Here is a 16,269-nt window from a genome sequence, read left to right on the forward strand (position 1 = left end):
GTGTATGTAATATGCTTTCATAGAATGATTTAAATATACATATTAAAACGTTTGTGGACAACTGTCTTGAGATCAGAGAACCGCACGAACATTCAGAAGCACTTGCAGTCAAATGTGAGCAGATGGTGAATAATTTTAAAGTCTCACATTTATAAGTAGAGGCTGGCAGCAAACACAATATCTCTCTTGATTTTGGTGATTCCTAAGAGAAAACGAAATAAGAGTTCAATTTTTAACACTACAAAGCATGAAACATCTTTTTGCTAAGATTTTAAAGACGACAGCAATTAGTCTGATTAAATTGGTGAGAGAACAATCTGGAAAATAAGAAATCTTAGAAGTTTTTAAATAAGATTCCTGTTCTTTGACTGTGAAGTTGTAGACTGGGGAGTTGTGTTATCTGAGAAGACATTCTGCAAAGGGCAGGCTGGCCAATCCAAAGGGACCGATCCAAAAGCATGGATTTCCACCCAGCATTAGAAGACTGTATTGCGGTTACATGAAATTCTTAGTGGACCAAGGCAGGAGAAATAGCCTCTTTGAACTATTCAGAAACACAAGCTAGTGTGACACCTAAGTTGGGGGCAGAAATCACTGGCCTGGCCTTGGACCAACGAAGTGGGCTGCCATTCTTTAATTCTTTATCTCTGTCTTGGCCTGGCCAAGATGATTCATGGAGACAACTAAACTATCGACAAGCATGCTGTGTCCTTTGGCTCCGTTATTGCCATCTTGCATTGGTCTCCCTGCTTCCACTTCGCTACTCTGCAGGCCTGTCTTCCACGCAACAGCAACACTACATCACTTCTGGCTCCAAACCTTCAGTCCCTGCAGAGTAAAGGCTGGGGCAAGGCCATCACTTCTTCTCTCCTCCAGAGTTCCTCTTTCTCCTCCTGTCTGCTCACTCCGTGCTGACCACACAGCCTCTTGCTGCTCAACATATGAAGCACGTCTAAAGGGCCTCACATGTTACCTTATGCTGGGCGCCCCTGGGGCACTGCGTCTACCCCTAATTCTGTCTTCCTGACTCCTCGCTCACCCTGGTTGTAGGCTCAGAACCACGTAAATTTTAATTGTTGATTGTTTATTGTCTATTCCGTCCTAGAACATAAGCAGCATGAAGACAGGGATTTTTTGTTTACTGCTGCATTCCCTAGTATAACGATGGCAAACCTTTCAGAGCTGTCAAGGGTAATGAACAGCAGGCTGTGGCACGAGTGCCAGAGGTTTGCGGCCACTGCCTTTGTGCTTAAACATCACCTGGTAGAAGGCATAATATATCCCCACAACTTTTTCCCAGTAGACCCTTTAAAATTTTATACAACTACTACTAGGAACTACTCTAGTGCCCTAGGTTGTGTCAGTGGCTCAAGTCTCAAAAGAGTTTCCTAAATTATTAGAAAAAGCTTATGAAGGATACCTTCAGCAAATTTATTTTCCAGTTCAGTGTTTCCAATGGCTTTTGCAGCCTGACACATCTGTCGAAGCAATTCTTCCAGGCGCCTCATACAACGAATTATGCTGCCTAGAGAAAAAAGGAGCAAATCACTTGTAAAACTGATACAAACAGAAAAAGTATCAATTTTTGTTGAGAGGCAATGCAGGAAAACATGGGATGCTTAAGTAATAATACTCTGAAGGACTTTCCGTGAAGTAAATAAACCAGCAAACCTGACTAGCTGCCTGCTAGGTGTTAGGAAGTCTGCGAGGAAGAAAGGTTTGATTCCAAGCTTTGATGACAAATACAGATTTACAATAACATGCTGACACGCACTATTTGTGGCAGGCAGATAGACTGCCTTGAGAGGAGGAAGCAATTTTGGGGAAGGCTGGCAAACACAATGTGTGGGTCTGTAAGGATAAGGAAGGTGGTGACAAGTCCATGAAGGCCAGGAGGGCTGACAACAGGCAGCTGTTACGGGCCCTGGGCATGGCTCACTTGGCACTGCACATCAAGCCTGCCTTTCACTCTTGACCTCCTTCACACTGCGTCTTTAAGGAGCTACCACAGGGGAGTACCTCTCAGGCCCTCGTGCAGATCCTGACTGTGGCAGCAGTGTCCGTATCACAAGGCATGCTGTAAAGTTTCACTCGTTAAATCTGTGCAAGGAGGGCCCTAGTATCCCTTCTCAGAGTGCTAGCTACTTCAATTTCAGTGTTTCGGAACTCTGCATTTATTGTATCAACTACATTAGGAGTATCAGTTTGCAAAACAGTGCAATAGGAACACTGAGCCCTTTACCTCTACACTGCTGGAATAATTAAGTTCTTACTACAATGCACTGCAATACCCTCTGCATTATATTCCAAGGGAAGAAAATAGTTGGGGGAGCCACCTCAAAGCAGAATCAAAATGCAAGACAGGTAGTGTTTCAGTTTTTTTAAACATTCATACCTCTTAATTCTACTTTAAAAAAACCATGATACATGTAAAATTCTGAAGTGCCTTATGGTCTGTCATAGCAAAAATTCAAAGGGTTCCCACATGTCCAACGACAGGAGACTACACAATCATGCAGCTATTAAAATGATACTGACACACTGATCTATGTAACCGATGAGTAAAACTTGCCTGGGACCATTCATCTGGGCCTAGGATAGGTCATAAGCTCAGGGGCTGCACTCCACTGCTCTGCTGCCAGTTGAAAAGGGTGCGATGATAGACTATTTTATGCTAAAGCAGCAGCAGAAAGGGGTATGATTCAAACAATGAAAACAGGAAGCATGGCCCGGGGATTCAGAGACATGAAGGATGGGAAGGATGCAAGCCCGTGAACAGTTGTAAGAGAGGCTCTGGCTTCTATCTCCGTGTAACAAGGATGATCACGGGGGAGCTGCAGGGACAGCTTGCGAGCTGCCAGGCTCAGGCACTGCCTGCCTCCCAGGAGGCAATCTCCCAAGGAGTCGTTGGACCCGGAAGTGCATTCCGGGTGTGCCTTCTACCATGTGAGGGACCATACTCATGATACCAACAAACTATGGGAAAGATGACATGAAGTAACAGGCACAGAGTGCCTGGCAGGTAGCGCCCCGTGCTGATAACTTTCCGTTACTATACTGAGAAGTCTGACATCATTCTGAGATTAGATACTAGGGCTCTTGTGATACCATGACATACAACTTGATTTCCACCAGAAAGAACACTTGTGCGTGAGTGCAGAGGTAACGCTAGTGAGTTATTAGTGCTCCAGGCTGGTGAGGCCTGAGGCAGAAGGAAGAGCAAGTTACTGCCCAGTTCTCCTTCCACGGGAGAGAAGGGGGAAGCGTGTGAGGACCTGGCAGTGTTCTCCAGGCAGTGGCAGTATCCTCTGCAATGCAGAAAGCCTCCAAAAGCCGATGCCCACAGCCTGCTTTCCTAAGGCATCTGATATACTAACCCTAATAAACTATTTTGAGCTCTTGAAAATTAGCAGAACAGATTAAAAAGAAAAAACAAAAAAACCCAACCCTGTTTCTTCGACTAGTAAACTCTAACATGCAAAAAGCGACTCCACAGTGTTCAAGCAGCAGCCCTGACAGTATCACTACCCACTCCCAACACTGCGTACCAGCACTTTATAGGTGTGAAGTCAGTCAGTGCCTTCCAAGCTCGGCTGGAGTTTCAGACCTGTGACTAGATGACTCCTGACCACTCTACCCCCAAAATGGTGGTAGAAAGTGTATTGGCTACCCTTAGAGCAATGGGTCTCTTCTCAGCCATGGGCTAAGAACCTTGGAGAAGTGGGTGAAACATTTTTTTCTTCTTGTGAACTCAGCTGAGGAAGTTAACTGTAGAATACACAGCTAAGGATCAGTGAATACTGAAGTCAATGGCCTTGGGGGGGAAGTGAACGAAAACAGGTCATGAGGCCACCTGAAGAACAGCTAGCGGCCTGTGGAAGAGACAGAGACAGCCTGAGGGGCCGGGGAGACAGCTCAACGGTCTAAAGCCGTGCTGCACACACACAAAAGAAACAAACAGCCTGAGGGTAGGAAAGAATGAGACACAGGGAGAAATGGGACTAAAAGCAAGACATGGAGGCAAACACAGGAACCTAGTTTCACAAGTAAGGCTAAAAGATTAGTCTACTTCCCAGGAACTGGGAATAGCCAGGATGAATCAGAGGGCAGCAGCCTGTAGAAATTCACAGCTTGACACCTGGCGGCAACTCTATGTCTTCCTCTGGATGGGATATGATTTCTGCTGCTCCATGTCCCGCCCACTGGGTGCCTTGCACAGGATGGCAGCTGGGGAACCTCTGCTCTTCTAGCTGCTTGAGAATGTTCTATACAGCTCATGCGGGCATCAGTCAGAGGCTCTGGTGGGTTTGCTTCACTGAGGAAACGGTTCTGGATGGGCCAAGCGTGATCTCTGCTATTAGGATAACTATCGTGGACCCTCGGTGATACATACAGAGTTCAATCATTAGAACAGGGCTCAGATTTCTGCTGTTTCACTTTTAGATGAAAACTTTAAAAACTACAGAAAATGCTATTCTATCCACTAATTCTTTTGCCACTGATTACCCAGGTACAGCACAGGGACTTCAAAGGTATTTTCAAAAAGTAAACCGATTACTTTCCCCCCACATCTCCTCTATTAATTAACCTGAGTTACTCATTCTTAAAACTGTGACAGTGTTCCTGACTTTATAGTTAATATGATGTGCAACAATGTACACAAGGTCTTAAGTGTAACACCAAGAAGCCAGCGAATGTTGGCTAAGCTTGTGCTTCTGTTCTCAATGCTGAGAACACGGTGTTCCTATACTGTGCTGTAATGAAAGGAAACCCAGAAGCTTCTGGATATCTAGACAGAGGGCAGGAGGCTGGCTGGAGGCCATTAATACCATATATTGTATACAACCAGAAATTAAATGTTTTCATAAACAATGCTATTTTAAAAGGAAAGTAGTACCTGAAACTAAAATATTCAGCACTTTTAAAAAAGGAACAGAATTCACAGGTAACTCAGGACTGAAATGAAATCCTTTACAAAACTTCTGGGGTGCAGAAACAGCTCAGTGGTCTGAGCGCCAGCCCAGCAAGCCCAAGGACTGGGTTTGATCCCCAGCACTGTGTGCTGTGCCAGCCCTGCTCTGAGCTGCGCAGAGACCCTGTACCAAATACATAAAAACAAACGAACACCTTCTGCTATGCAGGGTATCAGAACAGGCAGGCAGGCTCTCCTACACTGTTCTGACTGACTTCACAGACATACCAGGAAACCCAACTGGACACTCTAATACTTCTCTACATTACAGTAACTAATTTTAACCAGAATCTGACATTGTCAACAGAAGGCACGCCACATGAAATAGGCTATTAAGATAAAGTATAAAATTAAAACAAGTAGGGCCAGGGAGATAGCTCAGTAGAGCAAATGCTTGCCTGCCAAGCACAGGGTCCTGAGTTTAATCCCTGGTGCCACAAAAATAAAATAAAATAAAAAATAAAAAAAATTTAAACAAGTAAATTCACACCCTGGCTAGAAATCACCCTCATGTCATACTCTGTAAATAGTTCAACTTCTGGAAAATTTAGCTTGTACAGTTTTAGATAACAAGCAAACAGGAAAATGAGGCCACCAGGTACAGGATTACACAGACACTGCATCTGGTGGTTATCCCAAGTCTCATCAATCAATCATGGCGTGAGCACACTGCCTACGGCCCAGCGGTTTCTTCCCCACAGGCATTAATGAAGGCTGTGGTTAGTGAAGGAGTGAATTTCCTAGCATTTTTCCCACCAACTAAGCTCTGTGTAGGCCAAGGCTTTCTTCCCTCCCAGCTCCGGAAGGCATTTTGCCTCATCAATTACACCAGTTGGACTAGACATGAGACAAAAGCTCCAAACCCTAACTAAATCCCAGGCAATCTGAAGCTGAGGACAAACCAAAACATACGGATCTCCTGGTTTGCTACAATCTTCTGATTATACCACAGAGCGAACAAAATTTTTTCTAGACCTCATATTTTGGTGTACAATGTAAAATTCACCATTTTAACCATGGTGAGTGTGCACTTTAGGGTCATCACTTTTTTTTTTTTTTTACAGTTAGGATTACATTTCCATTCTGGAAGAACTTGTACTATTATGTATCATGATGTTTACCTGTTTAAGTGTTAAATTTTTAATATGTTCAGTTATGATCACTAATTTTAGAACACACTGCCTTTAAAGAAACCCTGTTCCCTTTAAGAAGTAACACTCGAATCTCTTCTTCCAACAGTCCACGCCAAACAGTATTTTGCTGTCTCTAGATCTGCCTTTTCCATACAATGCATGTGAATGAAATCATACAGAATATAGGCTTTATGTCTGCTTTCTTAAATTAGCTTCTTGATGTGTTTAACATTCACTGAGAATGTACTATGAGCTGGTATTTAATAGCCAAAAGATATACCATATTTTATTCTACTGACTGATAGTTGGGGCTACTTGATTCTATTTAAGGGCATTTTTATAAATATTAGGCTTACCTAGCTCATGAACAAAACGGCATCATTCTTATTAAAACTAAAAAGCACTAAAGTTTCCCAGCTGGTATTTCTGCTTCTAGCTTTGTGGCAACCCAACGTGGAGACCGACAATTCATGCCCCAACGTAATGTTCCGGCCCCATCTGGCTGGGGTTACGATCACAATGCTCCCTGCTGAAGCTGCTCCCCACAGGGTCCCCGCTTAGGCCGGCCTCTTCTCGAGAAGCTTGCGTGCGCCGCACCCAGCGTGGTGCCTGGTTCTCACAAGGACCTTGTAGTTACCCATCACGACCAAGAGGCACTAAAAACGAAGCCACTTAGCGTTTATGTTATAACAACATTCAAACACAATACATTTGAACAAAATAGTACTCTATTATTATTGGAAATACTTCAGAAACCCTCTGTAAAGTCCTTTGTAACACTGGTGTTCTGCCTGAAGGGTCATCCTGCTCTGCGAAAGGCACTGGAGAGAACACATGGTGGGGACAGGTGGGCAACACACTTCACAGTATTTTTAAAAACCTGCAGGCAGAAGCAGGGTAAAGAGCTGCAAAAGAGAACTGTCACAGAGGTTCTCCTGACGACAGGGGCTCAGTGGGAGGCAACTCCGTCCTGTGTTCGTATCGGGATGAACACTTAAGCATATGCAGAAGTGTACAGTAACGGCTCATGCTTAGTTCATAATCTACTTACCTCAGCTGGTAGAATGAAACCCTAAGCAATCAGCCCATATAAATATTTTGTTTAAATTCAAAATTTATTTGTTTTGATACAAGAAACAACTATATTCTATCCTGCTTTTCAGGTTATAATAGTTACTTTTATAAAGTTTTCAAAATTCTCCAACCAAGGCTAGCCAAATAGCTCAGCAGATTAAAGCACCTGCAAGCAGGCACAGGGGCCAGGGGCCAGGGGTTAGGGGGTTCAATCCCCGGGGCCTACAGTGCTGGCCCTGCCCCCAGGGTGTGCGGAGCCGGCAACTGAGACTGAGCCTGGTGGCGCGCACCTGTAATCCCAGCACTTGGTTTTTTTTTTTTTTTTTTGTGGAGCCAGGGATTGAACAATCCCAGTACTTGGGAGGCTATAAACGTGAGAACTTGATCTAACAGTGAGACCCTGAATGCCCTGTAGACCCTTTCCTAAAATAAAGAAAACAAACAAAAATTCTCCAACTAAGGGCTAGGGAGATAGCGCAGCAGCCTAAGTGCCTGCCTAACAAGCTCAAGGTCCCAAGTTTGCCTCCCCTACTCCCTCCGCAGAAACACCTCCAACTAAATCCTATTAATGATTCTCCTCCATTAGACATTCCCCAAACAAAATTAATTATAAGAAGTAAAATAAATAGTATTTTAAAAAAAATCACATCCAGACTTTAACCACAACAGTGGTAACTCGCCCCTATTAAATATGCTGGACAAGTGTGTAAGATTACTTTTGAGGTGTAAGGTGTGAAATGATCTGGCACCTTCTAAAATTAAATTCAGTACCTTACTTGGAACAAGTATGGTTTGAGCATTACACATTACAAATTTCCAATGTAATATAATTTTCTTCCTATAAAAACACAGAGACACTATTCTCTGGGCTAGAGCTTTACTTTTTCCAAGCACATTAAGCATGAGCAATAACAAAATGAGGAAACCAAGGCCATTCTTAATTGGAAAAACTAGATAACACGGTAAAAATAAAAACAGGACCAGTCTGATGGGAAAATGAAAAGCTATCCTATTCTCAGGGGTTTGTTCTATTTTTAAGAGCTAATACATTGTATGTCTTAATTTTAGAAGAAATGGCTTAGCTAATCTGATGGTACCCTGACCAGAAAAACTTGAAAACTACCATCAGACCAATTTTCAAGCTGTGAAACTGAATTTCTCAAATTCCCGAATGCTTCAAGCAATCTGCAATATAGAACTAACCCCAGAGGGCCGGGGCTGTAGCTCGGGCACAGCGCCTGCGCGGCAAGCACGAGGCCCTCAGTTGGAGTCCCAGTACCACCACACAAAAAAAGACACAACCCCGAAAAATTCAAAGGAGACAGAATAGACTAGGAAAGTTAGTTCCAAACATGAGTAGGCTGTACAAAAGGTACCTCACAGTGCTACCTGGTATTTTGGCAGAACTACAAACTGTCTCCAGCTTAAGACTAAATCTTCCACATATGACATCTTTTTCATGTAAATAAAAAGACAGAGACCTAAAAATCCAAACAAAATTTTATAGGAAACTTTAAATTTCTATGAAATCTAGGCTCATGTAAATGCCTAATTTAGAAAACATAATCACCATCACAACATCTACATAAGCCAGTTTTCCCAACAATTACAACATGATCTTTAAATACTGTTTTTTACTTCTCATAATTCCTTTGTAATTATTCTTTATATATTCTCTACATTTTTCACTTAAAATTCCCTTGAGTTGGGTAGTTATTCTTCAGTTTCTTAAAATTTTGCTGATTACATTTAATCTGCTGTATGCTGTAGTAAAAGCCCGAGTGAAGCTAAGTTATTAGATACGGAATGACTAATCACTTTCTACTCTTAATTTTAGTGAGGGGGGAACTATCTGCTCAGGCCCCCCTCCTGTCCCTCTCTTGGAAAGGAGCTTTCTTTCTCTCAGTAAATATATTCTGCTCATTAAAAAAAAAAAAAAAAAAATTAGTGAAAATTAGAGCAAATCATTGAGTTTCAGCCAAGAGGACAGAAACAAAGAGCAGCACATTCACAAAGACACGCCTTTCTAGGCTTCTCTGTTCACCTACGATTGCAGTCTCTGTTACAGAATTACAACCTGTTCAAACATTTTCCTAAATTCGTAGAATTTATAACGACAAGACTGCTTATTAGGTGGTACAAAAGATCTATACAGAATAGGCAAAAAATCTCATTTTATTACCAAAAATGTTTAAGCCAAGTTTTGTACTTTCAAAGCCAGAGAAAGAAGTATGCTCTGCAGAGCAAGTCTGGGCCAAGGAAAAGGAAAAAGCACAGCCTACAGGACGACAGCGGCCTGCTGCGAGGACACAGCAGCCACTGAAACTGGGAAATCCTGTTCAGTTAAAACAATGTATATATATTCTCATACCAGAATGAAATCTGTATGTATGAAATTTCACCATACCTTCAAAGACATCGGTCATTCTGCAGATGTGGGCGAAGGTGGCCCCCGTTGCCCAGGTGTATACCACGTCCATCAAGTGAGGCTTGAAGGAGCTGAGGTAAGTTTCCTCATCAATTTCCAATTTCGCTTCTGCTGACACTTTTGCAATTCTTTTAGCACATTCCTTTAAAGATAAGAGACAAAGTTAGGCTGGGGAGAGCTTAGAGGCATAAGCGCACTCAGGGCAAGTGCAAGGTCCTGAGTTCGATCCCTGGCACCAAAAAAAGCCACAGTTAAGATGCCATATTTACGATCTCCCACAAAACTTTTTTCTTTAGGTTTCCAAAATCAGTATTTTATAACATTCCTTCCTTCTTGGTTTTTTTTTTTTTTTTTTTTTGGGGCAGAACCAGGGATTGAACTCAGGCCCTTGCACTTGACAGGGAAGCACTTATTCCACTGAGCCATCTCCCGGCCCCATAACATTCCTTCTTAATCTTATATGGATCTTTCCCTTGTAAGTACCTGCTATACTAAGTGATTAAACAGTGTTTCTCATGCTGAAGGCCTGAGGAATTCTATCAAGAGTATGATTTCTACAAACATGCCAGAAATCTTCATGAAAATTACTCAAGAGCAGCACTGAACTAGTGTTTCATTAACACAGACAATAAGACAGACTCAGAAAAATATACATGCATGGCAAAGTACTCAGCTGATAAATATTTTGTTCCCCAACACTTAAAAATATGCTCTTATGCCTCATATTTTAACAATGCCTTAACCCATGTTTTCTTGTTTCTTGCTTTCTTTATTTTTTGGTATTTTTTTTTAAGGAAGGGCCTTCAGGGTGTTCAGAAGCTCATTACTAGATTGGACTCACAGTGATCCTCCTGTTTACAGCCTCTTAAGTGCTGGGAATACAGGCATGGGCCACCACACCCAGTTTTGATCAGCGTCTCATCGCACCCCAGGGACAGGGCCAGCATTGCAGGTCCAGGGATTGAACTCCGGGCCCCTGCATCTAAGCATACGCTTTAATCCACTGAGCTATTTGGCCGGCCCTCTTGTTTCTCTAATACTGAAAAATATAAAATCAATTTATCCTAGAAAATAATAAAAGAAATTATTTCTATAAGATTCTGTGTTTTGAGGGCCAGGGAGATGGCTCAGTAGAATAAGCGCTTGCCTGGCAAACACAGGGTTTGAGTTCAATCCCTGGCTCCGAAGGAAAAAAAAAACAAAAACCTGAAAAAAAAAATTCTGTGTTTTGAGGACCTAGAGGTTTCTCAAGATAAAACATTTTAAAATTTCATTATAAACAAGAATGGGAAAATGTGCGAAATAATTCAAATCTTGGACTACAGTGTACAGGCTACACGGACAATATACTGTTTGCATTATTTTCTCCCCTCAGTATTAAAAATGGTGCCACATGGAAAACTTGACTTAAATCTAGTATGTTTTCCTTTTTTTAAATTGACTCTGGGAAGCACTGAGCTCCATCCTCAGCCCTTTTTACTTTTTATTCTGAGCATCTTGGTAAGTTGTACCAATTGGTCTTAAATTTCTTGTGATGTCAGCCTCTCCACCCAGAGTAGACAGGACTAGAAATCTGTCACTACACCTGACTCCTATCAGGCCACTTGGGGTGGGGCGGGGCCTTGCTACGCAGTTCAGGCTGGCCTTGAACATCCTACGTGACAACAGACTGTCTTCAGACTGGCGGCGATCCCATCTCAGCTCCTCAAGTGCTGGGATTACAGGTTTGTGCCACCATGCCTGGCTGGTATGCTGTCATTTTAATATTGAGAAGGAAGTGATGCAATCAATGAACTGCAGTATAGCCTCTGCACACGATTCATTTTCTAATTTGTACTCACAAAGACCCCATACGATTCTTTACAACGAGGGAGAATAATTACTAAAATGAAAATAAAAATATTAATAAAAAAGTATGACGAGTGACATCAAATGAAACATCTGTTCCAGCTGTCTGTGTTGAATGATAAAGTACTACAATTAGACTTCTCAGAATCATTTACTCTACAATGTACTATTACATAGCCTACCTGCATCTGACGAAGTGGTCCTGCCAACTGTTCTGTTAATTTGGGCATCTCACTAGACTATAAAAGAAAAGAAAAATTAGATATAAAAACATAATCTAAAGTACAGTATATATTGCCTGTTAAAATGAAACAAAGTTCTTAAAATACTCACTGATATCAAATTATAAGACTAGTTATTAGCATTTTGAGTATATAATCATCCTTAGTCAATATAAACAAAATCACTACTCCTCTTATTCTTTTCATTTTCTGCTATTACATTCCAGAGAACAGCAATGACACTGTTAAATTTAAAGGAATGCCAACAACCTATGTATTTTTTTTTCACTATAAATGGAACTGAGAGTAAACATTATGAACATGAACTTATAAATAACATAATTTGAAATAGTTGTAGCTTGTAGAAATCACGATCTATAGAAACCAAAATGAATAAAAAATATTAAAAATAATGCCCCATAAGTATTTTACCCAGATATTTCTAGTTCTTTAGCCAAGTATAAAGTACTTAGCATTTTAATCTGAATTTCAGTGTTAATATTGCTTTCACACTAATGAAGTTCACCAAATTCTCACACAGATGTGACAAATTTAAGGCAGTTTTAGAACCATCACTAAATAGCTAAATAAACTTGGAAAAGCTACTTGAACTCTGTGATTCTTGCACTGTGAAAAAGAGAAATAAAGCTAAATACACAAAACTGATAGGACGGCTATACAAAGATAAACTTACAAGAACAGTGGCTAGTGTGTATGTAACGGGTGGGATAGGATCTAAAGAATGCAGACAGATATGCAACCCACTATAATTAAGCTGCCACACATTAACCATCAATAACTACGCAGGACTTGGTTTGGATCTGAATTAAGTATACTGCATAATAAATCATTAACCAGGTTCTGTATTGTTTCTTTAAACCAAAGCTTACTGATGAGCAATGAAAAAGCAAAAGGACTCCACATCTAAGTTTAACAGCTAAAAATAAAGACTGCTAAACATCTCTGATGCTGTCTTCACTCACAGACAGCAGTCACTCTCAGTGTCCTTTCTCTGGCCACTATCAGTACAAGACCCTGGTCCCACTGTAAGGACAGCATGTGTGACATCGCCACTGTGCTCCCCTCTAGCTTTGGGCCCAGTTTTCTCTCGTCTCTCCTTTAAGCCTCAATTTGAAGTTTCCCTTATTGGTGAGGTTCCCCTTTCTCCCAAACCTTCACCACTACTTAACAGAATGTTTGTATTTTACTTTCCTATCTTCATTCCCTATTGAGGGTCCTGCTATGCGTCTAGGGTCATCAGGGCACTACACACGTTGGCTGCTTAAGAGGTACTTGCAGGTACTTGAGCTCTACATTAGATTTAGGTAAGTGTAGGGGCACAGTTTCAGAAACATTTTTAGTAGAAGTTATTACAGCCAACAGTTCAAGTATCTTACTACATTTATTCTTTCTGGCTAGAACTTCATGTGATTTTTAGTACATTTTCCACTTTACACTGAAAGAGAGAACCGTATGAATCAATGACACTGTGTGTAACAGTGTAGTTTCGCTGAACATAACTGTACATAGTGACATCTTGTTCCAAGATTTAAGAATTTTGCTCTGGATAAATCCAGCTCCTTTGAAGAGGTAACATACCTGGCCTCTCAGAAAACAATTATTTTAACACCACATCAAATCAAAACAACAAAATGCAATTAAGTTAGCCAGAAGACAAAATCTGAGATTAATAAAATATCACCGATTCCCTTACCTTTACATCTTAAAAATCTGTTCAAAGGAAACAATGTTTTTATCATCTGGTGCAGTGATGCACTAAAAGTCTGAATCAAGAACAACAGTCAGGGGCCGGGGAGATGGCTCAGTGGAATAAGCGCTTACCTGGCACACGCAAGGACCTGAGTTCAGGCCCCGGTCCCACCAAAAATAAATAAAAAATAAAATAAAAATACTGTTTTAAAAAAAAAAAGAACAACAGTCACACACACTTTGCACAGCAATGCACTCCTTTGCTGGGTGTGGTGGCACACACCTTAATGCCAACAGCTGGGAGGCTGAGACAGGAAGACTGCAATTCTGAGCCTATGCTGGGTAACTTAACCTAGTAAAACCCTGTCCTAAAATTTAAAAAGGTATGGACATGTAGGTCAGTGAAAAGCCCTGGGTTCAATACCAAGTATACCCCAAAGTTATAAATTCTTTCATATGCAAATTAATTTATTTCTTTCTTTCTTTCTTTCTTTCTTTCTTTCTTTCTTTCTTTCTTTCTTTCTTTCTTTTTGGTGCTATCGGGGATTGAACTCAGGACCTTTACTCCACTGAGCCATCTCCCCGGCCTCCGCAAATTTCTTTAGGAAATGTAGCAGACATGCTTACAGGCACACATTTTTTCAAGGTTATTGTTCTGTTATTACCACCATGATAGCTGTAATTCCACTCAAGGACCTAAGAGAAAAGAATCCACCTACTTCAACAAGTCACACACACTCGATTTAATTAATAAACAGGACACACATTTACAAGTGAAGACATCAAAAGCACAAGTGGGGAAATGATGTCTTCCACAGTTTACCTAAAAGTTAAACTAAGTATATGCAGTAAAAACACTCCTCAAAGATTTCAGATGATACTGAATGTAAGACCTCGCACATGCTAGGCACTTTACTACTAAACTTATCCCCAATTCATTTCTGAATTTCTTAAAAGCTCTGAAGCATGAACTCAAGAAATTCAACTTACCTTACTCTCGCTGCCTCATGTCTAGTGCATGACACCTACCACTTAGGCGCTCATAGGTGTTCCACAGTTATGCTAAGAAAAGGTCATGTCCAATTCAACCTCATTATCCCTCTTCATTTTTATTGGCTTTTCCTAATTTAATTTTCAGGTATCTTTTTTATTCTAAGACTGTCTTCCCAGGCTAGACTTGCAAATAATAAGCTTGGTTACAGAGCAAACCAAAAACTTGGAATCTGATTAATAATGACAACTGCCCACAAAAATATTATTTTATTTTATAACATACACATCTAATTATTCAATTTTCTAAGATATTTGTATTAAAGTTCTTTGATTCTTTACTAATATCCATAGCGTATAAACATAAAGCAATAGGCTTATAATTAAGATATCCATTATACTATTTAACAAACTATATGATGTGTGAATTAATAAATAAGATTTGCTACGACTATTAACTTACATTCTCTTGAAACACAAAGCAACTTAACAAGGCTGTTGCTTGCTCTGCAGAAAGATCATTGAAAAGGCCATTAAACATCATCTCGGTTAGCAGGAGCTCATCAGCGCTATCAGAAGAAAGCAAAATTTAAATGTCAGAATATGGAGAAGCATGTACATACACATATGCTTACAGGTAGTTTTTAATACAATATATGAGGTTACCAAGAAGAGTAATCAATAAAAAATGACAAAGACTCATGGAGGAAACGGCAGGCTTTTACGTCAGCCAGTATTAGTTATAGCCTGCGTCAACAAGGGTATTTCTTACGGGATCCCAAATACTGAAAATGCATTGTTCATGCAAGTATTTTTTAACTTTCAATATGCCATGAAAAAAGTCATCAACATTTATTTACAGGGCCTGAAGAATTCCTCATGGGAAAATCTGCTATCACATTAGTCTGGAGGCTGAGAACTGTCCTGGCTTACAGGCCCCTTTGGCCCACAGACGTCTGAATTTCTAACACTTGAGACAGATGAAGACTGAGTAACTCCACAAAGAGAGGGACCCAAACTGCTTACAGAACCTGTAACTCTACGGCCCTGTCCATTTGAGCAGCATGCTGACAGTAAAAATCCACAACTGTTTCAGAAACAGCTTTTATGGCTGCCACTGTAGAAACAAAACAAAATACATGTCCAGGGTGCATGTTTATGGCCACCACCTTGTGACTTTCAAGTTAAGGAGGACAAGACAAACTGTCTTGTAAAGAAGGGACCATTCCTCATGGTGGGACATAATGGGCAGATTTTCTCTGTGTGTTTTTTATTTATTTATTTATTTTCTACTTTTTTGCTCCGAATGCCTTCAGGGCAAGTTTGGCTGGCTTGAGTTGTGGGGATCGAACCACAGCAACCTGAGCCCGACTGCTTTGTTCATTGAAGCAGCCACTTAAAGAACTGAGCTAAGGGGCAGGCCCCCTCTGTGTGTTTTTTAGAGACAGGGTCTCCCTACACAGACCATGCTTGCTTGAATTCACAGTGATCCTCCTGCCTCAGCTTCTCAAGTGCTCAGATTACAGGTGTGTGCCATCAGGCCTGCCGGCTAACTGATGGCTTTTTAGGATGGTGCTCTGAACTGTATCTTCTGGAACTGACCACAGCATCATCTCCTATTCCAGCACTGGTGAATGAAGACTGCTGTTTGCAAATGCAACCATTTCAATTAAAATGATGCAATTTAAAATTTAGTTGCCTAGTTTAATCACATTTCATGCGCTACACAGCCACATGTAGCACAAGGCTGCTACACAGAACACTGCAGACGTAGAAAAGTAGCCATGCCACCATCAAGAAGTAGAGTCCTGAGCCAGGGATGTGGCTCAGTGGCTTAAGCGCCTGCCTGGCAAGTGTAAGGTCCCAAGTTCAGTTCCTGGCACTGCAAAAAAA

The 16,269-nt window shown here is 41.0% G+C and overlaps 1 protein-coding gene across 1 annotated transcript in view; it reads right to left on the reverse strand.

The window, feature by feature from the left end:
* Positions 1-101: 101 nt before the first annotated feature.
* Positions 102-16,269, reverse strand: part of Mtrex (Mtr4 exosome RNA helicase) — a 102,247-nt gene continuing 86,079 nt past the window's right edge. Inside the window, exons 24-28 of the mRNA XM_023708874.1 lie at positions 14,840-14,945; positions 11,638-11,694; positions 9,587-9,749; positions 1,421-1,525; positions 102-202 (exon numbers count right to left, since the gene is read on the reverse strand). Coding sequence (XP_023564642.1) covers positions 150-202; positions 1,421-1,525; positions 9,587-9,749; positions 11,638-11,694; positions 14,840-14,945 — 484 coding nt within the window. The 3' untranslated portion in view covers positions 102-149. The remainder of the gene's footprint in view (positions 203-1,420; positions 1,526-9,586; positions 9,750-11,637; positions 11,695-14,839; positions 14,946-16,269) is intronic.

The sequence above is a fragment of the Octodon degus genome, unplaced genomic scaffold (assembly GCF_000260255.1).
Source record: "Octodon degus isolate 3935 unplaced genomic scaffold, OctDeg1.0 scaffold00001, whole genome shotgun sequence".
Classification (NCBI taxonomy): Eukaryota; Metazoa; Chordata; class Mammalia; order Rodentia; family Octodontidae; genus Octodon; species Octodon degus.